The sequence below is a fragment of the Canis lupus genome, chromosome 11, assembly GCF_048164855.1.
Source record: "Canis lupus baileyi chromosome 11, mCanLup2.hap1, whole genome shotgun sequence".
Taxonomy (NCBI): domain Eukaryota; kingdom Metazoa; phylum Chordata; class Mammalia; order Carnivora; family Canidae; genus Canis; species Canis lupus.
The window spans coordinates 22,237,020-22,264,458 of record NC_132848.1 but is presented as its reverse complement, the minus strand read 5'-3'; the positions used below and the strand labels follow the sequence as shown (position 1 = coordinate 22,264,458).

Here is a 27,439-nt window from a genome sequence, read left to right as displayed (position 1 = left end):
CTGTGTGAGCAGGGCCCACCAGGCTCCTCCGCGGTGGGGGCGCTGGGATGTGCCGTCGATGCGTTAGCCTCTCCCTGCTTGTCCTCCCAGCTCACGTCCCGCACCTGCCACCGTCCCACTGCCAGCTCGAGGGGTGAAGAGAGTGGCTCTGATTTGTGGTTGTTGCTGTGAGGGAGACTGGTCATCTTTTTGCTCAGGCTTTGTTCTTTGCACTTTACTTATTTATTTTTTATTGTGGTAAAACATACCTGAAACTCACTGTTTGGACCACGGTTATGGGTACAGCGCAGCGGCATTCAGTGTGCTTACGGTGTTGTGCAGCCATCACCCCCATCTGTGGCCAGAACTTCATCACCCCAGATGGAAATCCCATCCCCATTAACACTGACACCCACCCCCACCCCCAGCTCCCAGCCCCCAGCCCCTGGCGCCTACCATCTACTCTCATCTCTGGATCAGCTCCTCCAGGGACCTCATAGGAGAGGACCCCATAGTACTTGTCCTTTCACACCTGGCTGGGCTCACGGTGTGTCCCGGGGGGAGGCGATAAGTGGAAGCAGTGGTTGAGGGGAAGGGCGTGGGCAGGGGAGGGTCCTGGGCCGGCAGACAGGCTTGAGGAGGCCCAAGAGGTGGGTGTGCAGGGGGGGAGGGTGCAGCACTTAGGGATGATGTCCAGCGTCAGGGTGTGGCCAGGGCGGGGGGCACTGGGGATGGGGACGGGATGGCAAGGCCAACCAGGTGGTCGGTGACAGCCCAGGCAGGAGAGGCGAGACAGGGGTGGGACCAGAGCCTGGAGTTGGGGGCAGATGGGAGACCCTGTGGCCCCTGGGAGATGGGGGGCAGACTGCTCCAGGAGCCGAGGCCCTGCCCCTGGGGCCGCGGGGTAGATTGAGAGGTGGGGAGCTGGAGGCCACCATTCTAAGGAAGCAGGAAGAAGTGGCCCAGCCCGCTTTCCTGGTTTCATGGCGGTGGCACTGCAGCCTTGGGGTTTGCTAGGCAGGACCCCAGTCCAGACCCCCAGGCCCCAGCTCAGCATCGCGCTCCAGGAGCTTCAGCGTGCCCCCCGGTGCTCCCTGCCAGCTGGTCAGGCCCCCGGAGCGGCTCCTCCCCACCCCGCGGTCCACCAGGCTCCAGCTCCGAGCTGCTGTTAGCAGAGTCCACCCAGGGCCCTGAGGGGCCCTGTGGCGATTCCTGGAGCCCTGGAGCAAGTCCCGGATGGACGTCGTTCCATCATGCTGTACCGCAGCCTTTGAGGACCTGGGTTTGTGCATTCAGACGTGGTCCTGCGACCTGGGGAGCATCCTGCTCGCTTTGGGGAGATGCAGGCAGACCTAGTGGAGTTGAGCATCCTGCCTCCGCGTCTGTGTAGAGCCGCCTTTCCTGGCCAGCTCTGCCCTCTGCTGTGTGGCCACCACCTTGGCCATCGTGGTGTGTGGTGGGCAGGGGAAGGCTCAGCCCAATGCAGGCGGGAGGTCCAGACGCACCATCCTCCCTGTGGCAGACCAGATGGACTTACCCTGCCTTCCACCCCACACCCCCGGTCCCTGTGCCCACGGCTGCCCGGCCCCCGGGGGCTGCAGGTAGACACGGGAACTCGCACCCTGGGAGCCAGAGGAGCTGAAAGTCCAGCAGGTCCAGGGGCAGGGCAGCCACAGGCCGGAGAGTCTTCCCAGAACTCACTGGCTTCCCGTTGTCAACTCCTCCTTCCTGAGATGTGGCCTCAGAGCAGGTGACACGTGTAGTGGAGGGGTCACCAGGTCTGTCCTGGACACTGCTGGGCTAATTCCCATTCTACCCTCACCCAGTCTGCAGGGGGTCATGGAAACCAACACTGGGAGCCAGATTCCCCTTCCCCGTCTCATGGGGATGTGCGTGGCTGCCCGTCTCAGCGTCGGGGTGACCGTGGGAGTGTCCAGCACGTGCGCCTGTGCTGGCCTGGCCGTGCTGGCCTGCACTGCACCCCTTCCCCTCCTGTCAACAGGATGCAAGCAGCCGCCTGTGCCAGGCCCCTGGGCGAGCCGCAGTGGGCACTGGTCACTGTAACCGGAGCCTGCCCAGCACCCCGTGGGACGTCAGACAGTGGTTTTAATTAGCCTTCCATGGAACAGGACAGGCCCATGTTTGGAGTTTGCTCACCTCGGGGAGCCACCATTCTTTCAGATTGACGCAGCCTGGTCTGCAGACGTACCCTACCTCCCCGCTGCCTGGAGGCCTGTTACTCCAGCCCCGGGGTGCGAAGGGTCAGGTCCTGTGTCTGGGCTCACCCTCCTCCCGGGAGGGTGGCACTTCGGCCAGCACAGGTTTGGATGGTTTCCTTCCCTCTGCAGCCTGAGAGTGGCGTGACTATCGAGAGGCTTAGTGTCACGCTTCTGGTTTTAATTTTTTAAAATGATTTCTAAAAGCTGACCTCACTGGGCTGCAAAGATATCCACATTGTGTGAGATGTCCATTCCGCCGGGAGGCAAAGCCGAGGTGAACTGACGTGGGCTTTACTGCACAACTACACCTTCCTCGTCCACCAGGGGCTCTGGGGGCCCAGATAAGGGGTCCCCTGGGCACTGCTCCGAGAAGCAGGATGCTTTGGGGCGGCTCCCTTGAGCCCTTGCTGTTTCTCTTGTAGGCTGGACCAGGGACCCTCATCATGGCTGCAGGAGTCCAGGACTTTAACCGGACAGAGTTTGATCGATTAAATGAGATCAAAGGTCACCTGGAAATCGCCTTATTGGAAAAACACTTCTTACGTGAGTACCCCTGGGGGAGGACGGGGAGGGATGCCATCCTGCAGAGGTGCTGCGGGCTGTTTGGGCTGCTGAAGCCCAGTGCCCGCTGTCCCCAGGCTCGCTCATGGTAGGGACAGGTGTGGCCCCCGCGGGGATGTCCCTAGCAGATGCTCCCTCTGCCGTCCCACTGAGACTAGCGCTCTGGTCTGCGCAGCTGCAGCTGCGAGGTCTTCCCTCGGGGGTAAGGGAGGATGTCCCAGGGAAGCAATAAATGGCTCCCCCGGGGGTGTGTGATGCCTTTAGTGAATCTGGTGTGTTGCATTTGCAGCAGTCCGCTCTGAACGTGGCGGGGCTCTCACACCGTGTCCTGTTTAGTTTCACATCCAGGAGGGAGGAAACACCTAAGGCTTCTGTGGCTGGGTGGCTGGGTGACCTGGTGGCCGTCCGCGTGGCTGTCTGGGCCGTTGGTGTAGTTTAAGCACCCGCTCCCTGCGGCTGGGGTCTGGCCTCTTGGGTGGTAATAGTAGAAACTGCTGTGGAAGCACCTGCCAGTTCCTCGCAGGGATGATGTTGTGTGACGTCTCACCTTTGATCTCTCACCACCCTCTGCACCCCTGCTCCGCAGACAGGAGCGGCAGTGCCAGGACGAGGGACCCTGCGTAGGGCAAGCCCTCCGGCCAGGAAGAGGTGTAAAGCAGCAGATGGCCCTGGCGCCCATGCATGTGGCCCTGCTGCACAACGCGGAGCTTCCACGACTGCCCCCAGGGGGACAGCAGAGCTGCTGGGATGGTGCAGGGAGAAAGAAGCGGCCTCCTGGCCCTGCGCGGTCAGAGCCTGGCCCAGAGCTGCCAGGCCAGGAGGAAGGGCCTGCAGGCAGTCCAGTCCCCTCTCTTCTGTTCCCCTTCCCCTGCTCAGGACCAAGCATTCTGCGCTCCTGCTGGCCCACAGACACCGCTCCCTTGGTGCCCCTGCCTGAGCCACCACTCTTGTTGTCCACACCCTGAGGGTGTCTGTGCTCCAGGCGGGGGAACCCCAGCTCTGCAGCCACATGGGGCCCCTCACCTGCACATGGCAGTGGGTGTGTGAGCTGTGGTGGGGAGCCTTGGTGGCCTGCCTAGGGCACCAGTGGTTCTGAGGACAGTGCTGTGAAGTGACTCGGTGTCCCCACACGTCCAAGGTCATGGCCGAGCTGGCTCAGGCAGGCAGGGCCAGGCTGGGTCAGCCCGGGGCTACGGGTGGTGATGGGCTGGCCTAATTAGGTCCTGGTGACTTGGTGCCTGTGACCTTGGGTGTGCTGAGCTCCTGCAGGGAGGCTGCGTGCACGGGGGGCAGGCTGTTGCGTGGTTCCTGACCAGTACTGACTGGGGCCCCCAGCAGCAGAGCTGGACAGACCCTGCTGGGGGAGTCAGCTTGTGGGGCCTTATGAAAGTGCCTTTGTGGATCACCCTGCCAAGTGTGGGTGGTACATGAGGCCTGATGAGGCAGCCGAGGCAGGTGCCGTCCGTGCAAGGGGAAGGGCCTGCGGGAGCATCTTGACAGGGGAGCCCCAGCCCGGGAGGGTAGGCGGGGTTACCTGGCAGGGGCGGGGCAGGCGGGGTGCAGGTACTTGCTGGGTGGACAGGGTGGCCAGGCCCCACGGGGACGCCCTCCTGGGCCGTCCAGATCCGCGTTGAAGGGAAGCATCCACCCTGCCACGGCATGGCTGGCATCCGTAGTCCGTCCTCATGGCCTGTCCTCACTGCTTTGCCCAAGGAGCGTCTCGGGTCCTGGTGGCTCCTGCCGTTGAAGTGTGTGGTGCGATTTTGACACCCCCCCTCCCATGGGGCGGCAGTTACGGGCATTCTGGAGCGTGGAATGTTTCGAGCAGATACGGAGGTACAGCATCTCACGTGCTCACGTTCAGAGCTGGCAAGAGGTGGCCGGTGGTGGGCAGGTTCCCTCCACCGCCATGTCCATCCCCACCCCCCTCGGCTTTGGAAGCCAGTCCCAGCCGGCCTCCTGTCCTTCATCTGTACTTTGAGTCGGCAGCTTGTCATATTTTAAAAATGAAAGCCACGAATTTGATGTCACAACTGAAAACAGGTTATCCTTTTGCATCATCAGACCTCCAGCCTAAGCTCACATTTCCCCAGTGGTCTCATTTTTTTTAACTATGTAAATCTTTATGGTCTATTTTTTTAAAAAGTATTTTATTTATTTTGGGGATCCCTGGATGGCTCAGTGTTCTGGCGCCTGCCTTTGGCCCAGGGTGTGGTCCTGGAGTCCCGGGATCGAGTCCCGCGTTGGGCTCCCAGTGCATGGAGCCGGCTTCTCCCTCTGCCTGTGTCTCTGCCCCTCTCTCTCTCTCTCTCTCTGTGTGTCTTTCATAAACAAATAAGTAAATCTTTAAAAAAAAGGAAAGATTTTATTTATTTTTTCATGAGAAACAGAGAGAGAGGGGCAGAGACACAGACAGAGGGAGAAGCAGGCTCCATGCAGGGAGCGCGACATGGGACTCGGTCCCGGGTCTCTAGGATCTTGCCCTGGGCCGAAGGCGGCGCTAAACCACCGAGCCACCCAGGCTGCCCTATGGTCTCATTTCTTTTTTTTTTTCTTTTTTTTTTTTTTAAAGATTTTATTTATTTATTCATGATAGTCACACAGAGAGAGAGAGAGAGAGAGGGCAGAGACACGGGCAGAGGGAGAAGCAGGCTCTATGCAGGGAGCCCAACGTGGGATTTGATCCCGGGTTTCCAGGATCGTGCCCTGGGCCAAAGGCAGGCGCCAAACCGCTGCGCCACCCAGGGATCCCTATGGTCTCATTTCTTTAGCAATCCCGGGACAGCGCCCGAGGCCCCACGTTGAGTGGCTGGCACGCCTCTTCGGGCTCCTGTGGCTCCAGTTCTGGGCCTCCCCTGCTCTTTGTGGAAGAAATCAGGCCGGCTGTGGTGGCACCTCCACCCTGGACCTTGCTCGGGGCGAGCCCCGTGGACTCCCCAGTTGAGCCAGTGTGGCTGCGTCCCCCAGGGCACCGTCTGGAGGACTCCTTGGTGGCAGCTTCCCTGAGGTGCTCTTTGTGCCCAGCCACATGGTTTCGATCTGTCATTCCCCTGGTGGTTAGAGAATGATCATTTTCCACCCTCCATTCTTTCTCCATTTGCTCACTGACCTATTTTTGAAAACCTAACTCCGAGGGATGGTTTCTGTCGCAGAGGCAGGATACACGCTTGAATTTTTTCTTGTATTATCCTGTTTCCAACATAATGAGCCGATTCCCTCCTTAGAGCATCCTCCACAGGTGACCAGTGAGGGTGTTGGGCCTTGTGGTGTCATCCTGAGATCATGGCCTTAGACATAGTTGACAGTTCCGAGTCGCTGTGGCTGCTGTCCCGTTGGTGCTCAGATGGACCCACCTCGGGGCAGTGGGGGCCTCGTGGGAGCCTCGTCCCATGTGCTTCTGCGTCCTTTCAACATAAACCAACCCTCCATGAGCAATCCCTTGCTCGCTGGTGTGACAAGATGCTCCAGGCTCCTTTTTTTCTTTTTCTTTTAAAGATTTATTTATTTTAGAGAGAGTGGGGTGAGGGCGGGGCAGGGGGAGGGAGGATCCCAAGCAGACCCCCGCCCCACCTAGCAGGGAACTCCATGTGGGTCTTGATCCCAGGACCCTGAGATCACGACCTGAGCTGTAATCAAGAGTCAGACGCTCAACCAACTGAGCTCCCCAGGTGCACCCCACACTCAGGCTCCTCTTAAACATTTCCTGTCCCCTGGCCTGGAATTAGACATTTCATCTTGTTCCTTTAGGTCAAAAGTGGTGTTCAGAAGCTAAGGATGCTGGGGTACTCACTACTGTCAGTGTTTCTAGACCTTTCCAGGGGGCATCCTGCGTTCATTCAGGTAACTTGAATTCACATGAAGATTGGGGGATTTTGGCTTTTTTTCTTTAAAAAAAAAAAAAAATGATGGTAAAGTAGGATCTAAAATTTGCCATCCTAACCGGTTCAACATGTGCCCTTCGGTGGCATTGACCCCATCACAGTGCTGTGCGGCCATCACCCCCGTGTGGCCATCTCGTGAAGCCGCAGGTCGCCAGGCCCCACCCCCTGCCCCTGGTGGCCCCTGGCCCCTCCGTGGAGAATCTTACTCCTCCGGGGCCCTTGTAGGCGGAACCTCACGGTATTTGTGTTTTTGTAGCGCCTCTTTGTGTCGCCATCATTAACTCAATACGGAGTTGTGTTGATTTGCTTCTTGTCCCTTTAGATCTTGAGAGATTAATCTTGTTTTCTGTTGACTTTTTAGTTGGACTCGATTTCAGATTCACGGGAAAGTTGCAAAAAGAATACAAGGAGTTCGTGTGGATTTTTCAGCCAGAGTGTCTCCAAGAGTAGCATTTTACCATGTTTGTCTGCCCGTCTGTCTCATGTCCATCTGTCCATCCTTCCTTCCATCCGCCTGCATGTTTTATCCTCTGGACCTATTTGGTGGTCGTATGCGGCGGGTGCGATGTTCCTCGGGCTCTGACTGTGTTGTGTGTATTTCCTGGAAGCGAGCGGGTTCTCTTACTTAACAGTCCAGTTATCAATATCAGGAAATTAATGTGGGTGCCAGACGGTTATCTAACCCGAGACTTTATTCTAGCTTCGCCATGTGTTGCAGTGACGTCCTGTAACGTCTAGCAGCAGAAGGTCTCTGCTCACGCGTTACACGCAGCTGTCCTGGGTCTTCCTTCTCCGTGACCCCGAGGGGTCACTCGGCCTGGCTTCGTGTTTCCCGGTGTTGAAGAGTGCAGGTCCCTCAGAGTGGGTTTGTCTGATGGCCCCCTGCGGTGAGGTCCAGGCCAGATGTGTCACAGGTGCAAAGCTGTAGCATCAGTGCGTCTGTCAGGAGATGGACAATGTCATTTTGTCCTGCTAACATGTATTGCGAAGTCTTCTTTTTATTTCTTTAAAGATCTTTATTAATTTGAGTGAGAGAAAGAGAGCACAAGCAGGGGCAGAGGGAGAAGCAGACTCTCTGCCGAGCAGGGAGTCCCACATGGGGCTCAATCCTAGGACCCTGAGATCATGACCCAAGCCGAAGGCAGACGCTTAAGTGATGGAGCCACCCAGTTGCCACTAAATGGTTCTTTTCAAAACTAAACTTATTTTTATAGTTGTTTAAAATCATTCATATGGTTGAAAGTCAAGGTACTGTCAGAGAAATGGAGTTTGTCTTCCTTTGTACTTTGTTACTTCATTTCTCTATAGACCACCAGGTGTGTTTTGATTTTGCAGTTTATCCCTCCAGTGACTGTTTTGTAGAAGCAAATGTGTATATGTTTTCTTCGCTTCCCTTAGATAACCCTTGTCCCGGTCTCACTTTCTCCACACTTACATTACCTCCTGGCCGTCCCTCCAGAATGGAACTGAGACGTCTTCCTATTCGGTGTTATACCTACTGTGTGGATAGGGCGCTGTTTTTTTTTTTTTTTTTTAAGATTTTATTTATTCATGAGAGACCCAGAGAGAGAGAGAGAGGTTACATAGTTACAGGTGGTTCTCCCCAGACAGCACCCTGGGTGCATGGGGCCTGTTCTCCGACCCTGAGCATCTGGCACGAGGTCCTGGGTCTGGTGGGAGCCCAGCGGATGGAGGAGTAAACTGCAGAAAATCCTGGTCGGGCTGGAATTGGCCCAGGAGCACCTGTCTTTCTGCACTGCTTCTTCCATCACAGTACCTGGGATGCACGATGCTCTGGAGACCCCAAGATGTTCCGGTTGCTGGTAACCTGGCCTCCATGTGCTGGCGTGGCCACCCTGCCTGCCCCCCTCCGTCTGCAGGAGGGATGCGTTGGGGAGCTTTGGTGTGGGGTGGGGACCGAGCCCCTGGGGGGCAGCCAGCTGTGGACGTTCACGCGGAACGCCCAAGTGGCCAGTGTAAGATCCCATTTAACTATCTGTGGTACTTTCTCTCCGAAAGCGGCCGATGATCCTTCGTGGGGAGGAGGAAATAACCCAAGTGTGCGGCAGCTCTGTTGGTCATGAAATACTGAACGGTAGGAGTGTCCCTGTGAGGAATGGCATAGGGCAGAGAACGGGAGACGGAAGTGCGTTCTGGCTCGTGACTGGAGGCAGGAGCCCGAAACCGTTAAAGCAGCACGTAAACGAATTAAAAGCATCATACATTTTCTTTTGGCCCGACACGCGCTTCAGTGGCTGCTGCTCTCTGAGCTCCCGGGCGCCGTGTGCTGTGGGTTCTGTGCAGCCGCCCAGCTGCTGCTGGGTGCAGGCCCTGGGAGAGGAGGTTAGGAGGTTCCCCAGCAGCAGGAACGGCATGCGCAGGCTCTCCCAGAATGTGACTTGGTGTGGAATTTGGATCTTGGAGGAAATGCTCGTGGGGCCTTGGGCCGGGGGCTTCCTGGTACCCAGGCTGAACCTGAGGCTCCCCTACCTGTGTGCGGGTTCTGTGGGGCTGAGCTGTTTCTCCTTCCTGGGTTGACGGGAAGGCCTGTGGAAGCCTCCCTGGCCATGCTGGAGGATGCTCTCCCAGGGGCCACACCCTGGGGTCTTGTGCCCTTGGGGTAGGGACCATCCTCACTGGGCCACGGAGACCTACCCAGTGCCAGATGCGTCTGGGTTCCCTGAGGACGCAAATGGGCACATGGTAGCTCTTGCAGGGCCTTCCCCGGGGAGAGGGTCCCCTAGGCTCCTGCAGGCTCCCCTTCCTGCTCCACTACATGGTGGGTCAGCGTGGCTCTCTGTGACCATGCGAGAGGCTTTCTTAGAGAAGCTGCTCAGGGAGGCGAGCTGGTCCACTGCTGTGGCCCGAAGCAGCTCTCTGAGTGTCTAGACACAACAGAAGGACCTTGGAGGGAAGGGAAGTTTTCTGAGCAGCCAGTGTGGGTGCCTCGAGTGAGAGTTTTCTCACCCACAAAGTCATCTACAAACAGAAGGGCCTGGGGAGCTGCCCGCTGCCTGCTGCTTGGGGGCCGGGGTGGTGTCCAAACGAGATGAGGCGGAGGTGAGACCTGCTGGCGGCAGGGTTAGGTGTGGGGCTGGTCAGATAGTGGATCGGGGCCTGCAGATGCCCGTCTGGGGTCTGGCTTTTTGTTTGTTTGACTTACCTCCTGCTGTTGATTTGGTGATGTTAAGCTGATTAACAGAGGTGAGACTGGGTGTGCTTATCAGGTAGGATTCATCTAGGAAGAAATGGAATTGGCCCCTAAGAAAAAAATGACTTGTCTGACCCACCGGGCAGGCCAGGATTCCATATTTCCAGGTCCCCTCCATTGCCCAGTGAGACTCTGCCCCTTAATTATTCATTATGGATGTTGGGCCCGGCCCCTCGTGGAGCTCACCACCCCGGACCGTGTTGTCCTGGGGCCCAGCCAAGCATCCCGCCTGCCCGGCTCATGCTTCAGAGGAGAGACCCCGGGTCCTGCCAGGGCTGGGCCTGCTCCCTGGGACCCAGGGCTGTGGGAGTCTTGGGCTGAGGGGTGAAGTTGGGGAGGAAGCTCTAACTCGCCTACTGTTGTGTTATTTTGATGGCTCCGTGTCTGGCAGTGTCATCTGACAGGCCCTTTGGAAGATGACAGGCTTGAGGTCCATGGGGAGTGGTGGAAGATGAGATCCCCACTTACAGGTGGCACAGCTGAGCCTCCCGGGTGTACAGTGCGGAGAGAACCTGCCGGGGTGGCATGGCTTCCCCATCCTCTGCCACCTACTGGGGTAGTCCCCTCCTGCTGGGACTCTCCTCAGTGTGGATGAGGCCAAATTGGCAGAGATGGGCTGTCCTTGACGTGGGGTTGCCCCAACTTTCCAGCCCTTGGGGGGACTCTTACTTACGCACATTTCATCTCTTGTACTGAGCTAGGTTCTTGTGTGATGGGGCGAAGATAGCTGCTGCCTTATCTATGGATTCCCACAGCTTAGGCCTGTGGTCAGGTAGCTGTGAGTGCTCAGTGCATATCTGAGCGGATGTTATCTGTGGGTGGATGAGTCAGTGGTAGGCGGGTGGGTGGGTGAGTGGATGGATGGGTCTATGAGTGGTTGAGTAGGTAGGTGGGTGGATGGATAGATCAATGGTAGGTGGGTGGGTGGATGGATGGATGGATGGATGGATAGATGAGTCAGTGAGTGGGTGGGTGGCTGGATAGGTCAGTGGGTGAGTGGATGGGTGGGTGGATGGATAGATGGGCCTATGAGTGGGTGAGTAGGTAGGTGGTTAGATGGATAGATCAGTGGGTGGGTGGATGGATGGTTGGATGATTAGATGGATGTTTGGATGGATAGATGGATGGGTGGGTAGATGAGTCAGTGAGTGGGTGGGTGGATGGATAGGTGGGTGGGTGGTTGGATGGATGGATCAGTGGGTGAATGGGTCAATGAGTGGGTGAGTGGATGGGTGGGCCGATGGATGGATAGATGGGTAAGTGAGCAGGTAGATGGGTAGATGGATGGATAAGTGGGTCCATGGATAGGTGAGTAGATGGATGGATGCACAAATGGACTGTTCCTTCTACTATACCTTTTTTTTTCTAAGATTTTTATTTATTTATTCATGAGAGACACAGAGAGAGAGAATGAGAGGGAGAGAAAGAAGCAGGCTCCATGCAGGGAGCCCGACATGGGACTCGATCCTGGGTCTCCAGGATCAGGCCCCTGGGCCAAACGTGGCGCCAAGCCGCTGAGCCACCCGGGCTGCCCTACTACACATGCTTTTGTACATCCTTCAAGATCCCACTGGGTACCTACCAGAACTCTGGTCTTCTAGATGCATCTTTCCTTGGCTCCCATCCTGTCTGGTGTTTGGTCTTTAAGTACGTGTTTTGTATGTGCCTCATTTGCTTCCTGGTACATCTCACCTTGCTGGGGAGTGGAGTCCCTGGCTGCCCCCACCCCAGTGCTGTGTGGGGAGCAGGTGCTTAGCACATAGCCCATTGCTCAGGGGACGGACTGGGACCCGGAGGGCTCAGCTGCTGGCACTTAAGTGCTGTGTTGGAAAGAGAGAGGGACCATGGATGGGAGGACTGGGTGCTCACACATTCTTTGTTTCAGAACTGGGCCTAGGGTCCCAGAGCCCAGACCGCAGGTAGCCCAATGAAGCACATCATTTCCAACTAAAGGGCTGTCGGTTCCGGAGAGACAGCTCTTCTGGGTCAAAACACTGGCTCGGATCCTATTTCTTATTCTTTTACATGGAGAAAATTTTAACACACTAGTTGTTCACCCAGACCCCCGGTTGGTTTCCTAAGACACACCTAAAACGCCGTGATAGGCCGGTGTCCCAGCAGCCCTTCCCGATGGGGTAAGATGTTTGAGGCGGTGCTGCTTGCAGATTACCGGAGGGCATGGCTGTTGATGGCTTGTAGTGGTGAGAAGCCCAGCAGTGAGCGAAGCCAACGTCAGTCAGGAGGTTTGACCATAAAGGCAAGGCATTGCTCAGCATGAACGGTTTTTCTCCAAAGAGAGGCTGAGGGAAGAGGAGGGAGTTGTAGTGGGTGATTCTTCGCTGGTCATCGAAAGTCAAGGTGTGTGTCCTTGGCTTAGAACCTGACTTGTCACAGTGGGGAGCACACTGTTCTAGCTTCTGAAAGGTCCCCAGTGATGGGCAGAGGGGTGAATTGGGCTGGCAGGCTGCAGGCTGGGCAGTGCAGGTGGCAGCTGAGGAGGGAGGTGAGGGGGCGGAGCCTGGGGCCTCAGGTGTGCGGGCTGCCTACCTGGCCAGGTGGCAGGAACAGCTTAGCTTTTCCAGTGGTCTCTGTGTTTGCAGGCCCGGCCGGTGGGAAGGAGTTTTATTTAAGGATTGTCACTTGATTTTTATTTTTGGCTGTGGCTGGGCCTGTTGAATTATGTGCCAAGAGGACTCCTGCTTGAGAGCTCTACTTTTACAGATTTAAAAATAGCCTGGAAGCTGGTTCCTTCCTCCTGGTGACTTCCCTGGAGGCTGGGGTGCTGGGTTGGGCTGGGGCCCATGCTGTCTGGCTGCACGGTGGGCACGAGCCAGGGTGTCCTGTGTTTCTCCCTCCGAGACAGGGTGGTGGTGGGCTGTGGGGAGGAGGCGCCCGGAGTCACAGGTCCGCGGGCTGGCCCTGCCCCTGGCCTGCTCTCAGACTGGGGCTGAGACCACGTGGGCGAGGACTGCACAAAACGCTTTGCCACAGCGTGCTGCTGTCTCCCTCCTTGCGGGGCCCCGTGTCTGTAGCCCGTTTGCCTCGTCCCTTTGAAAGCAGCGGCCAGCCGCCTCTGTGTGGACGCGGGCTGCAAGCATGACCAGACCATCTTTTCCTTGTCAGGGTTCTGGAAAGTTCATCCGTGAGTGGGAGCTGGCTTGTTGGGAACCTGGGCATTTTGGACAAGGAAACCAAGCCTTATTAGAAACTCAACATGAGGGCACCTGGGGTCTCAGTCAGTTAAGTGGTTGAGCATCCGACTCTTGATTACAGCCCTGGTCATGATCTCAGGGTCCTGGGATGGAGCCCCGAGTCCGGCTCCATACCCAGTGGCATGGGGACTGCTTGCCCCACTTTCTCCCCCTCTGCCCCTTCTTCCCAACACACGCCTGTGTTCCCTTTCTTTCTCTCTCTCTAAAATGAATAAACAGGCAGCCCAGGTGGCTCAGCAGTTTAGCACCTGCCTTCAGCCGGGGTGTGATCCTGGAGACCCAGGATTGAGTCCCGCATCGGGCTCCCTGCATGGAGCCTGCTTCTCCCTCTGCCTGTGTCGCTGCCTCTCTCTCTGTCTCTCATTAATAAGTTAAAAACCTTTTAAAAAATAAGTTATATAAAATAAAATGAATAAGCAGGGGCGCCCAGGGAGCTCAGTTGGTGAAGTGTCTGCTGTTGGCTCAGGTCATGATCTCAGGGTCCCCAGATCGAGTCCTGCATCCGGCTCCCTGCTCAGCAGAGAGTCTGCATCTCCTTCTGCCCCTCCCTCATCATGCTCTCTGTCTCTTTTTCTCATTCGAATAATTAAACTCTTTAAAAAACACATGAAATTAATAGATAAAATCTTAAAAAAAGAAAAGAAAAGAAAAGTTCATACAGACCGTGGACACCCTGTGGGCCCAAGGCTCCCTCTGGGCTCACGGCACCCCTGCCCCCTCCCTGCCGCCCAGCCTGCAGCCCAGCTAGCTGCTCTGGTGGGACGTGGGTGGCGACAGGCGGCGTGCCTGGGGAGCCGCCCTGGTTTCCCTCTGGGGCACCCACCTGGCGGCCTCGCTTTGCTCACATGGAAGTGACCTCGTGGCTCACGTGGGGAACCTCAGGGAGGGAACAGATGAACCACGGTGCTGACTGCTCTCTTGCTACACCCTCGGGTCCTAGAAGGTTCAGGGGCTCAGGCTCTCCCCGGGCGGCCGTTCTGCCCTCCCTGCCTCCCACAGGCCCTGTCTGCCCCCGGCCGCCCATGCCAGGTCAGCACATGCTCAGGGGCCCAGGAGGTCCTGCTGTGAGACCGGGGGCCCCACACGCTGGCTGCGAGTGTCCAGGCCCAGGGCCCAGGCTCCGCAGGGCGATGGCTGACGACCGCCCGGCTCTGGGGTCAGAGCATCGGAGCAGGAGTGGCTGAGGGGAGCCTCCTAGGTCAAAGGCGGCTGCCTCAGGCCGTGCAGCTCCCTGTCCCACCCCCATCCTGTCCCCATCTATGTCCCATCCCTGTCCTGCCCCATCCCTGTCTCTGTCCTGTCCCCATCCCATCTCTGTCCCATTCCTATCCCATCCCTGTCCCATCTCTGTCCCTGTCCTGTCCCTGTCCCCATCTCCATCCCTGTCTCTGTCTCCATCCTCATCCCTGTCCCCATCTCCATCCCTTTCCCTGTCTCCATCCCTGTCCCTGTCCTTGTCCTGTCCCTGTCCCATCCCCGTCCCCGTCCCCGTGGGACGTTGGGCAGGAAGTGCCACCTTTTGAATGACTAGCTCAGCAGTTTCCGTTCAGCAGGAAATCGGCCCTCCTGGTTCTGTCTCAGGGGGGTGGAGGGTGGAGAGGAGGATCGATGGCCTTTGTGTTGCCTAGGCCAGTGCTGTGCCACCGTGAGTGACCTCCGTATGTCACCGGGAGGGGAGTGGGCGGCACACCCGCTGCTGGTGGGATCACGGCTCCAGGCTCCGTTCCAGGCGCGGGGGGGGGGGGGGGGGGCGGGGGGGGGGGGAGAGGCGCGGGAGCCCGAGCTTACGGGAGGGAAATAGCCCCAACGTGCTGGGTGGTTCCATTCATCGAGCTGTGGTTGTGCCACCAGCAAAAGAGGCCCCGGAAGAGGTGCGCATCCCCTCGCCTCCTCGCCAGGAAGTGGCCCAGCACGTCTGCGGGGCTGCGAGAGGCCGCCCTGGCCAGTGGGGGCACTTCATGGCCCAGGTCTGGGGATGAGGGGGTGAGGGAGTGAGGGGGTAAGGAGGTGAGAGGGCGAGGGGGTGAGAGGGTGAGGAAGCGAGGGAGTGAGGGGGTGAGAGGGCAAGGGGGTGAGGGGGTGAGAGGGCGAGGGGGTGAGGGGGTGAGGGGCCAAGGCCCGGAACGTGGGGCTGGCATGCCCGCCGTACAGGGCGTGGACGTCCTCTCGATGCCGGGGTGTCCTCGCTGCCCCCGGGGCCAGGCCTTGTGCTCTCGCTGCCGGTGTGTCATGTGAGAACCCGCCACGGCGTCCTCCCTCACCTGCTGTCGGGTCACCTGTCTTCACCGGCTCTCCTGAAGCCCGGCCGGGCCCTGGGCTGTCACCGACAGCGAGACAGCTGGGGCTGTGGGCCCGAGTTGGGGGCTCCTGCAGGTGGACATAGACTTAGACATGGCGTCGACAGCAGTCGTGTTTGCTGAGCCTGTCCCTGTGGACCTGTGTCACCTCTAGGAATCCCCGTCTAGCACCCCGAGGAGGACCCATGATAGAGCGAGATCCATGAGCAAATGTGATGAGGGGCCATGTTCAGTTTGTGGGGAGTGTCAGGGAGGTTACTCGGGGAAACGGCGACTTTGGGACTGAGAGGCGGGGAGGGGGCACCAGCACGTGCAAAGGTCCTGGGGCAGGGGCAGACTGAGCATCTGAAGACCTAGAAGGAGGTCCTGGTGGCTTGAACCCAAAGAGCAAGGATGAGGGAAGCGCAGGGAGAGAGGCAGCCGGTGAGGTGCAGTGGGGGCACTTGCAGGGTGCTTGGATCTTATCACAAGGCCCTGCCAACTTTTAGGCAAGACAGCAGCAGGTCCTGACTCATTCTGACTTAGGCTCTCAGGGGAACCCCTGACTGCGGTTAGAGCCAGATTGGAGGGGGTAAGGGGGCCAGTTAGGGACCAGGGTGGGAGCGGAGACCAGCAGAATGCCTGGGATTGGGGGTCCTGGCAGGAAGTCCCGGGTGTGGTAGTGGCACGGGTCCCCTGGGCCATAGCCTGGCCTGGCTGGTACCACGAGGGACGTGGGGGCACGCAGCTCACCGGCAGGGACCCTGCCCTCCTGTCACCTGGCTCCCTGGCCGCCCTGCCCTTGCCGCCTGGCCCGGCAGAGGCCACCCCTCCTCTCAGAGCTCCCTTCGCACGACCCCTTTAGGAACCGTGTTCTGTGCCCCAAAGGGGGGGTCACGAGGCCTAGGTCTTTGCCCCAGGATGGAGGGGATCTCGGGGGGAAACCGTGGCTGTGGGAGCTGGGGGACAGCTCCCCAACGGCCTTGGCGTGTCCTCCAGGCCCCCGTGTTGGGGAGGACCTTCTCCCAGAGAGTCGCGGTGGGAGAGGCCCGGGGGCGGACAGTGTATGGGAGGATGCTGGGGTGCAGGCGCCTGCAGTGGGGTGGACCCTGGCAGGGTGGACACACGGGATAGCCCCGAGCGCGCCGGTATTTACTGGGCCAGTGGGCCCTGGCAAGCCACAAACCTGAGTGCTTCTCACTGGTGGAGGCGAAATCCAGAAATCCAGCGAGCCACGGGCTCCCCAGGCAGGAGGTGTGGCCACGGCCGAACACACGGGCTCTCGGGGCAGGAGGGTCTTCTGACCTTGGGCCTCGCAACCCCCCACCCCCTGTGTGCCATCGGGAGGGGCTGCCCTGCTGCTCACGCACACTCGTGCTGTGAGCCCGTCTGCGTCTGGGGCCTCCGGCTGTCACACTGACCTTGGCCTGAATTTAGGGGGTTCAGGTCTGAGGAGGCAGCCAGGACCAGAAAGGAAGCTGCCGGCCGCCCCAAGCACCTCCCTGACCCCCTCCCGCCACTCCCCGGCTGAGAGAAGGTTCCACCAGCAGGGCTTCCATCCAGGTCGGCTGTCCTTACTGTCTGTGTCCCCGAGAGGGCCGGCCTTTGTTTGGGTTGCTTCTTCATCACAAGTGTCCTGGTGCCCGAGGCTGTGCGGCACCTCTACCCAGGAGACCGCGGCCACCTGGGCTCCTGATCGCTCTGCTTCGGTCCTGCCCAGGCCCCAGCGGGCCCCAGCCTCAGCAGATTTGTTTGGTGACTCTAACTGTCTGCTAAAGAGGGGAAATGGGATCACCAGCTTCCAGCAGCTGCTGTGGAGGAGGCTGATCCACAGTGTTGGCCCTCGGCAGCCCGGCCAGCCTGGAGAGGCGTCTGTGCAGGGTATATTCTCCATGGGGGCTCGTGGCTGGGCCACGGCACGTGTCGGGGGCTGCTGTGGCCCATCCCCGCAGCACCTGCCTCTCCCTGCAGAGCGGTCGGTGTGTCTCACTGGGTACCCGTGTCCTACTGGGACGCGGGGGCCGAGCCCAGCCCAGCGAGGTAGCAGTTTCTCTGTCCATCACGCTTTCATGGTCATCTGTTCCCAGGGGGTGGTGACCCCTCCAGGATGAGAACCCTGAGAAGTCAGGGCTGACATCCAGGCAGTGTGGGAGGGGCATGAGCTCCATGACTTCGTGGGGCTGTGGCGAGAGCGGTGTCTGCTGCGTGCCTGGTTTAGAAACAAGGCAGAGCCATTCCCCGTGTGACTTGGGTCTCCATCTGCAGGAGCCTTGGGCCCGAGGGACATGGCCTAGGATGTCCAGATGGACACAGTTGCATTTTATTGTGATACAAGTGTTCGGTAATAGGGTTTGCACAGGACTCGGCATAGTCCTTGAGAATTGAAAAAGTTGTCTGAAGCCAGTTGTCATTGCCCAAATGTTTGTGGGGTGACTGAGTTGGGAGGTCACGCTGCAGGGCAGTGAAGGACTTGCCTGCGAGGCCAGCTGGGGTCCTGTGCCCACAGGCCAGGGTTTGCTTCCCAGGAGCAGCGCAGAAGGCAGGGCCCTGGTGGTTGGTGCTCCCTCCAGGTCAGCTGCTCGGTCAGAGCCTGGAGCTGTGCGCGGGCCACATAAAAGCTCCGCGACGTAGTGTGCGCGCGTGGACTCTGCAGTGCGGACGGGCTGCAGGGTGAGCCGGAGGCCTGGCCGAGCCGCGTGCTCACACCCAAGGAAGGCTGAAGCTGGGTGGGCAGCCACCTGTCAGCAGGTGTCCCACCGAGAGCCTGGCTGGGGCCAGCCCACCTGAGCTCACGCCCTGCTGTCTGATCCCCCCAAATGTGTGCGTTGAAGGCCTCTCCCCCGGTGTCGGCGGGTCAGGAGATGGGGCTCCCAGGATGGGGTTAGTGTCCTTGAGAGAAGAGGAGACGCCCGAGCCCTCTCTGCCGCATGAGGCCATCCCACAGCGGCTGTCGCCAGGCTTGGGAGGCACCCTGACCCCGGACTCCCAGCCTCCGGAACGGCTGTTGTTCACGCCCCCCAGGCTGTGGTATTTCGTCCTGGCCGCACGAGCTGAGATACACCCCTCTCCATCACACACAGTCTCAGAAGCAGGAGGCCGCGTCTGTGTAGATGCTCGCAGGGGGTCACCCCCGGGGGATGGCGCAGGATGGAGGCAATGGAAGGCCCGGGGAGCCTGTGGGGTCTGAAGTGGGCTGTCTCCAGATCCGCGTGTCCAGCGTGTGCAAATGCCATGAGGCGCCCACTTAAGATGTGAGCCCCGTGTGGGCTGCATCTGTGGGAGTTCCCTCTTGCCGCTGCACCAGATTTCCACAGACCGAGTGGCTTAAAATAGCGTGTTTATTCTCTTACAGTTCTGGAGGCCAGAAGCCCCAACACAGTGAGGGGCACGTGTTGGCAGGGCTTTGTCCACCCCCCTGAGGCTCTAGGGCGGGGTCTGTTTCCTTGACTTGTCTGGCTTCAAGAAGCCGAGAAGCCACCCGTGATCCTGGGCTGCATCGACTACCCTGGAGGCCGCATCCCTGCACCTGCCAGTCTCCTCCCTCCGACCTCTGACCCCTGCCTCCCCTTAGGAGTTTACCTAATGGTGATGATGCAGGGCCGGGATACTCCCTGCCCCTCCAGGTCCTTAACTTGCTCACATCTCCAGGGTTGCTTTGTCCACGGAGGGCACATGGTCCCAGGTCCCGGGAGTTAGGCTGGGACCTCTTTGGGGACCATCACTCGGTTTATCACACGCTACAGTTAAAACCACAAATACGTGGCCGTGGGTTTGCACTGCTCCTGGAATTAGGTCCTGCGTCTGGCTCTGCGCGCCCCACCCACTGACTCCTCCCTCAGCTCATGGGCCCTCCTGCCACAGGCTCTTCCCCCAGGAATCTTGCCACCTTACTCTTCATCCCATCTGGTCCCGCCGGGACTGCAGGAGCGCCCTGCTGGTCCTCCCACTGTTGCTGTTCTGGGTCAGTGGTGCCCGGATGGTCTGCCCCCGGCAGGAGTTCTGCTCCGTGGCGGCAGCCTCCAGACCACAGCCAGGGCATGTGCGTGTGTCCAGGCCATGTCCGTGGGGTGACCAAGGGCTACCAGGATCCCTTCCTCTGGGGCATTCTGGTGGTGGTGGCGACTTGGCGAGGTGATTTGCACCTGTTTTGTTTAGCAAAGAACTCCTCCCATTGCTTCACCTCCGCTCTGGCCCCCACCGTGTCAGAGGAGCCCCGGTGACCGGTCGCCCCTGCAGGGCTTCCCCCCACGAGAGGGGCGGGCAAGCTGCCATGGCCTGGCCGGCGCAGATGGGGCCCTCTGTCCGAGTGCGCTGGAACCCACGCCTTCCGTCAGCACCGCGGCTGCCGCAGGGGCAGAGTGGACCGGAGGGCCGCTCACCTGGCAGTTCTCTCCCCCACAGAGGAGGAGCTCCGGAAGCTGAGAGAAGAAACCAACTCAGAGATGCTTCGGCAGGAACTGGACCGGGAGCGGCAGCGGCGGATAGAGCTGGAGCAGAAGGTCCAGGAGGTGCTGAAGGCCAGGTGAGCCGGGGGCCTGGACCCCCCACTGCCCGTTCAGACACTCTCTTGCCCCGGAGCCCCCCACGGGGTCCTGGTGCCCCTTCCCGCGCCATCCCACTGCATGCAGTCACCTCCGGGTTTGCCCGCCACAGATGGTCCCCGTCATCTTGGCAGGGCCCCGCCATCCCGGAGGGTGACAGGCGCCCCCAGCTTCTGGAGGCGCTCTGCTGTGGGATGGAGCCGTCCCCGGTGCATGGCTGCCTCTCGCACCCCACGCCTCTGCCCACAGGAGCTGGGCCGCTGCCTCACGGTGCTGCCAGCGAGAAGCGGGTCCTTCCAGAAGGGTGTTTGTAGGCTCTGAGAGCTGTGTCCCCCTGTCCTGACAGAACCCCAAGAGGCTCCCTGTCTGTCCACACGGCCTGCAAGCTGGTGGCCTGGCCGACGAGGCCGCTGCTGGGACATCCCAGCCAACGCTGCTTTCTCCCGGGGCGGACGAGTGCATTGTTACTGTCGTGTCTGGCTCTGGCTCTGACGACACCTGCACTCTGGGTGCCTCGCTGCATGGGGTTCAGTTGGTGGAAAGGAAAAGCCTCCTCCTGTTGCACAGCCAGATGCTGGCTTCCTGTCCGCTCTTCTCCGCTGGTTGTCAGCTCCCAGGAGTTGGTGGCATCTGGTTCTCTTTGGAGGAAGGGTCTTTTGTTTCGGGCTCTGTAGGCGTTTCCAACAACTGCCGTGTGCTTTGTAAGGCCTTGCCTGTCCCTGCAGGGCAGTGTGGCTGTTGTGGGGTCCCTGGGACTCCCGATGGGGGCCTCAGGCTTGTGAGGGGAGTGACGGGCCCTCCTCTGCCATCCTGCCCTGGCTATGAGGCCGGCGCCCCTTCCTAGACGTTGGCACGTGGGCCTCGACCTGCACTTTACCTGATGTCGAACCTTCTCACGTGGGAATCCGTGAACGTTTCATTATGGAAAGGGGTACAGCCGGGGACCGACTCAGATGATGCCAAGAGACCCAGGGTGGTTGGAGGTCAGGGAACAGGGCTTTACAAAGGCAATTCAGGCCCGTCCACTCCGGGCTTATCTGGTTGGTTATCGGACATTAGCGTAGGTCGTAAGGGTTCACGGTTGTTAGAAACCCAGGTGCCTTTCTTCGGAGTCAGTGAGGTCACATGGCATCTGTGTTTCCCGGAGGCCACTCTGCTCCCTTCCCACCTTCTGTGGAGTGGCAGGTGGGACTGTGTACCCTGAATGTCGTGGGCTGGGGTGTCCTGGCTCACTGTCTTTCCTTCTCGTCAGTCTGTCTCGTCCATCCAGCGCACAGACCAGGATGGGTCTGTATTTGGGGTGATGTGAGGGGGGACAGTTCTGTCCCCCGGGCACCTGCTCCTGTGTCCTTGTGTCTCCATCCCCCCCTTCCCCCGGGGCACCTGTCCCTGTGTCTCCATCCCCTTGGAGTAACAAGCATGGGAGTCCAGAAAGTCCCCACCGGTCACCCAGACCCCAGATCTACCTGTGTCTTTCACCTGGGCCCAGGCTTGGGTGGGGGCCTGTGTCAGTGCTTCTCAGGTGAGCTGCGTCTTCCAGAACCTCTGGGCTGGGCAGAGACATCCTGGTGTGGAGGCCATGATGCACGCCTGGGAAGGTTAGGCACTGGGCCAGGTCCTGGCATCTCCCACATGCCCTGGGCTCCTCTCCTGTTCCCAGTAAACCCCCGTTTATCACTGGTAGCTCTGGGCATGGACAGTTGTTCGAGCGACCTGGCCACAGGGAGGGGCGGTCGTGGAGGCCAGGCCCCCTCCTCCGTGACCTGGCTTCTGTCCTGGGGACTCCGCCTCTGTCCTGTGTCTTCCCCATCATTGCTCCGTGAGGCTGCAGGCCTGGCTCACCCTGCTTGTCTCCCATCCAGCTTGTCATCCTGCCTCCCGCTATAGATGACAGTCCTGGGGTTCAAGCCCGCAGAACAGGTCGGTTCGTGGGAGTGTGGCGTGAAATCCCACCATGTGAGCAGGGCAGAAACCACCCCCCCATCCCCCGAAGCCAAGGGCAGGCTCAGGCCGGAGGCTCCCAGCTCTGCTCTCTGTCCCGGAAGAGCCCTCTCTGTGCCCCCCAGACCCTGCAGAGGCTTGCCAGGGGCCACTTTTCCCACATCCTGGGGTCCCTGCTGGACCAAGAGCCCCAGGAGCAGTTAGTGGTGCATCAGTGGCCCTGGGGCCAGCACAGAACGAGGCCGGGGCATCGGCTGTGGCACGAGAGAGGGTGCGGCCTGGCCTAAGCGCCCCCTGAGGCATGGGGGCAGAGGGCCTGGGGGCTGGGCCAGCTGCATCAGGCTCTGGAGCTGGAAGTCAGATCAATAGTCAGGATCTGGCAGGTGGACAGAAACTCTAGGAGAACCCTGTGAAGCGGGTTGACCGCTGTGGCGGGGCCGCAGGGGCGGGAAGCCAGGCAGGTGGCTGGCACGGGCTGAGCGGGGACCTGGGCCCAGCTGGCCAGCGCAGGGGTCACCTAGCCTGTGGCCTCGCGTGGTGCTTGCTGGCAAATGTCCTTTTAGCAGCAGGCGAGTTAATTGCCATGAGGGCTGTTTATTGTGAACTTAACAGTTGAGAAGCACATGTGTTAATAGAGGAAAGAGTCGTAGATTCATGAGACATCTTTTATTTGGTTGTTAAAAAGAGCTTTGAAGCGTGTGCCCATCGTGCTTTGGGCGTCGTGGCCTGGACGGCGCCACAGCCTGCGTGGAGCAGGGGCTCCCAGGGGACCCCGCTGGCTAGACCTCGCTTCCGTGCAGCCAGCTCCCGTGAGTGCTTGTGCTTCCCGCAGCCCCGATGCACACGGTGTTGTGGACTAACAGGACTCCTGCTTCTTCTCCCCTCTAAGGACCGAGGAGCAGACAGCTCAGCAGCCTCCGAAGGGGCAGGCCCAGGTCAATAACGGAGCAGGTAAGCCCCCAGGGGCGGCCGGGACGGGTGCTGGGGAGCAGGTGCTCCTCTGCCGGCCTGGCCTGCTCACTCTGGCGTCGGCTCCCCCCGGACCGGCCTGGGTCTCTCCAGTTGTGAGTTGGCGAGCTGTGGTAGCAAACACAGGTCGTTCGACAAGACGTGATTTTATTTTCCTGTAAAAATACCACCCGGCACCTGTTCCCGCCCATCCTGATAGAGAAGTGTCGTCATTGTCGTCCCACTGGCTTCTTGGCCACTGACCTGGGGGCCCGGGTCCAGAGCCCGGTGGTCCTGACAAGGGATGAGTGGGCAGTGGGGTCACCGTAGTCAGGTGTGCCCAGGCCCTCCTAGGTCAGGACCCACAGCCCCGTTCTCTGCACATTTTCTCCCCGCCCTGGGCCGTGTTCTGCATCCTACCCCAGCCTTTGTACTTCCTAAAGCTGCCCTGGGAGGAAACTGGATTTTCTGCCCATCTCCCTAGGGGTCCAACCCGTGCTGGGCCTGGCCCTCCCATCTCCCAACCTAGGGCCCATTCCCGCAGGCTGACCACTGGTGGGCACCCTGTCTGCACCGGGACTTCACAGTCACGCCGGAAGGGCCTCAGGGTTAAGCCTGTCGCGTGCACACCTGAGGAAACGGGGACCCCCAGGGGGAAGCCTCTGCCTGGGGCACGCGTCCTGCCTTCCAGAGGGGAAGAGGGCCCCTTCCTGGGGACTCTGGTGCGGGACAGGCTGGCAGGCCAGTCCAGGTACAGGATTGGCTGCTGTGCCCTTGGCGAGCGTCAGGGAAGTGGAGGGCGGGAAGACCCCAACTCTCCGGGTCCCCAGGCCCAGGGCCCTCTGGGGCAGTGGTCACAGGGGCGGTGGGAGGCGGGGATGGGTATGCAGCGGGGGCGGCCGGTGGCGGAGGGGGTCCTGGCCTGAAGGTGTCTGGTCAGGCAGCGGGCCCGGCCTAGACGTGGGGGGCGGCCAACCACAGCCCTCCGTCTGACTTCACGTTTTTAAAAATATTTTTACATTTTTAAATGGTTGGAAAAAATGGAAAGGGAGTAGATGTCGCATTCCAGCACCCGTAGTGTGGTTTCACGGGAGCGCGGGCGGGAGGGTACATGTCGCATGCCCTCCGCTGCCACGCAGCGTCACGGTGGCTGTTTGCCCGCTACCCGGCGTGTGCTGCGGGTGTCCAGGTAGGGTGAGCAGCCCCCGCCCCGCAAGCTCCACTTCTCCAGGCCTGCGGCCCTGGACCCCAAACCCCGACCCTCAGAGCCCTGGGGCGCCCGCCTGGCCCTCCCTACGGTGCGGGGACAGCGCCCCCTGCGGGCGACTCTCTTCCCTGTGGAGTGTTCGCCTGCGGTTTCCTCCGGGTTTGCTGAGGCTGTGACGTGGGTCCCTCGGGGACGGTCTTGGGCCCGTGAGCCGAGGCCGCCTCCTTCCCTGGGGCCCCCACCAGGACACAGCTCGGCTGGTGTGACAGCGGGGCCCCGTGTGGCTGGGAAAGCGGGCCGGGCTCAGTCAGCACGCCCTCGCGAGTGTTCACGCCCCTCCGTGGGGGTTCCTCGCACCGCCCCCCCGCCCTCACCGGGACCCGTCCCCGCAGATCGGCGCGGCCAGGGGCTGTGCCCCCGTGTCCAGAAGTGGTTCTACGAGAAGTTTGGGGAGTACGTGGAGGACTTCCGGTTCCAGCCCGAGGAGAGCACCGTGGAGACCGAGGAGCCCCTCAGCGCCCGGAGGTGGGGGTCCTCACGGAGGTGGGGGCTGGCCTGGGGGGCAGCGGGGCTCTGCGGTGGGGGTGTCGGGGACGCGGGCACCCAGGTCCTGGCCCTCACCTCTCCTCCTCTCTTAGGTTGACGGAAAACATGAGACGACTAAGTGAGTACCTGGCGCGTCTGTGACACCGTCTGTGAGCACCTGTGTGTGGCTGGGGGGCAGGAGTGCTCAGAAGGACGTTCCCCGGGAGTGCCCGAGGGAGGAGGCTGCGTGGGAGGCGTGTCTGGGCCCCACCCTGTCCACCTGGTCCAGGTCGGGTTGGGGCCAGCTCTGCCCACCCGGCCCCAAGCGGGGGGGCGCAGTTTCCCTCCAGGCCTAGAACCCCCCCTGAAAAGTGGTGGCTCCCCAGATGCTTGCCAGCGCCGAGGCGATGCCACCCTCAGCTGCCCCTTTCTCCCGCCTGGCACGGGCCGAGGGGACGGGAGTGGACAGCTGATGTGTCCCCTGGGGACAGTGGACGGCATGCAGCACCGCAGCAGCCGAGGAGCGCCAGCAGAGGCCCCTGAGTCCTCTGGGGCTCCCTCCCCACACAGCTGCCCACCTGCCCTCCCGGGTGTGCCCGAGCGCTGGCCTCACCCGGTCTGTTCTGTCCCCAGAGCGCGGCGCCAAGCCCGTCACCAGCTTCGTGAAGAACCTCTCTGCCTTATCCGACTGGTACTCCGTCTACACGTCTGCCATCGCCTTCACCGTGAGTGCCCCTGGCGTGGTGGGCATGTTCTGCTAACCTCCAGGCAGCCGGCCGGCACCCCTGAAGCTTCCCTAGGGACACATGTCCGTGGCTCCCTCTGTAAAGTGGGTGCCGTGTTGCTGCCCAGCCATGGGGTCGCTGCAAGGATCAGGCGAGGGCGTCAGGGGTGCCCGGGGCCGGCCCGTGTGTGCACAGATGTCCCACAGCGTTCTCAGGCGCAGGCCTCTATCGGCACTTCCATCTGCCTTTCTGGACGAGTCAGGGAAGAGGATGGTGGGGTGGCTTGTCTGCCTAGGGGGCCCCAGGCTCCTCCCACTGGGTACCTGGGGGAGGCTCCTGGCAAACACCAGTGCTTGGGGGGCCAAGCTGGGCCTCTGCGAACCCCCAGGCCTGGGGAAGGGCAGGAGAGCACGGGTCTGGCCGGGGGGTGTGGTTTAGGGAAGATGGACCGGCCGCTGTGCCTGCATTGTCCTGTGGCAGCCGTCCCCGGCCCCACTCGAGGAGACCCCCTCATCACTGGGAGGAGGACACAGGCCACCCACCTGGCTACCAGGCCCCGAGGCCAGATGGTGCAGCCATAGCTCCCCGAGTCCCTACCTCTGCATTCTGGAGGGCTCTGAGACCACCTGGTGCCAGCCCCAGGGGAGATGGGCATCTTGCACACTTACAGAACACATGATCCTGTGGCAGGGCCCTAGCTCGCTTTCACCCTTCATGAGCCTTTGGCCCCCTGTGACCTCTGGGGCCTTGGTCCTGCCTGTCCTCACCAGGAGAGCGCCTGCCATTCAGACCCACCTTCCAGGCCTCTGCCCAAACCCCATGGCGTTCCATGCTCTGCCCCTCCTGAGTGTCTGCTCTGTGCTGGCAGCTCTGTGCCAGGCCCAGGCGGGAGCAGAGGGAAGGGGCCCGAGCGGCACTTTGCCTGGCACGTGGCACGCGGTGGGTTCTCAGCCACCTGCCGGTCACCTCGCTTGGCTGTGCCGAGTCCTGGTGCTGCTGTGAGCTCAGGGGAACCGTGCCTGGGGCTGGAGGACCTCTGTGTGGTCAGCTCTCCTATGCCCATCCCAGGCCACGTCCAGCAGCTGCTGCTCTAGGACGTCCCCCTCCCTACACACCTGGAGCAGCTTCTCCCACTGCTAGCGGCCTCTGCTGAGACGGCAGCTCTTCCCAGGGCTTCTCTGTCAGGCACCCCTCCTTTGGGGAGATGCTGGGGCCCCGGGCATCCCACCTCCCAGCCCGGCTGCATGCCAGGCGGGGCAGGGGGGATGGAGGACGGATGGGGCCTGTCAGGTTGCCTGACGGTCTCTCTCCCACCCGCTTTCTGTCCCGCAGGTGTACATGAATGCTGTGTGGCATGGCTGGGCCATTCCCATGTTCCTATTTCTAGCAATTTTGAGGTTATCCCTCAATTACCTCATAGCCAGGTAGGTGAGCTGCTTTGCCGTACGAATGATGCTGTGTCCCTGCAGCACGCACAACTCTGGCACACCCGAGCCGGGGCTGCCTCACACCTGCTGTTCTGGGAGGGGTCGTGGGGTGGGCTAGGCTCCCGATCACCCAGGAGGATGCTCATCCCCACGTGGTTTTCGGGATCGTGGGAGACAGCAGCGGGTGGTTATCCAGCCCCTCAGTGGCTCCCCCTCTCGATGGCTGGCAGGCACCTGCAGGGGGTCACCGAGGCCACTCCTGTCCAGTGATGGCACCCCGGGGATCATGCTGGAGCTACAGTCTTTCTGCCCTGGGAGGTCCTGGGGGTCAGAGTCCTTGCAGTCACTCGGCCTGGGCAGCCTGCCCTGTCCTTTCTCTGTGCTCTGTGAGCACCGTCCAGGGGGCTGTGTGGGAAACCCGTCATTCCCAGGTGGCCCCAGCAGCAAACCTCGGCTTCTCAGGAGCCTGAGGAGGGCCCCGCAGTCCAGACTTTAACCACTGCTCAGAGGTTCACGTTTGCACACACTGGTTTTCCCAGATGAATCTCGGCCTGCTTACGTGGATTCATTTGGAAATGTTATTTGTAAAGAGAAAAACCTTTATGCACTTGGGAAGGGGCGTCAGTGCCCCGACCGGCCATGTAGCTAAAGTACTTGCTGTTACTGCTTTGCGGACTTATTTTGAAAAACCTGTCGTGTCGTCCCTGTGTACTTTTAAATGTCTCTTCCCCGTCTGGGCCCCCGGAGGAGGGGCCCGTGAGGGTGACCTTGAATGGTCCATTCTGA

At 60.4% G+C, this 27,439-nt stretch overlaps 1 protein-coding gene across 4 annotated transcripts in view; it reads left to right on the top strand.

The window, feature by feature from the left end:
- GRAMD4 (GRAM domain containing 4) overlaps window positions 1–27,439 on the top strand; it is a 73,678-nt gene that overhangs the window by 36,488 nt on the left and 9,751 nt on the right. For 3 of the 4 annotated variants that reach the window (XR_012039063.1, XM_072843505.1, XM_072843507.1), the window contains exons 3-9: window positions 2,621–2,741; window positions 19,741–19,861; window positions 22,711–22,772; window positions 24,369–24,501; window positions 24,615–24,640; window positions 25,135–25,226; window positions 26,559–26,650. Coding sequence is in view for 3 of the 4 variants with exons in the window: in XM_072843505.1 (XP_072699606.1) it covers window positions 2,621–2,741; window positions 19,741–19,861; window positions 22,711–22,772; window positions 24,369–24,501; window positions 24,615–24,640; window positions 25,135–25,226; window positions 26,559–26,650 (647 nt within the window). In the remaining variant the exon portion in view is untranslated. Of the gene's footprint in view, window positions 1–2,620; window positions 2,742–19,301; window positions 19,471–19,740; window positions 19,862–22,710; window positions 22,773–24,368; window positions 24,502–24,614; window positions 24,641–25,134; window positions 25,227–26,558; window positions 26,651–27,439 lie in introns of those variants that run through there. The other variant, XM_072843506.1, reaches the window with a different exon arrangement.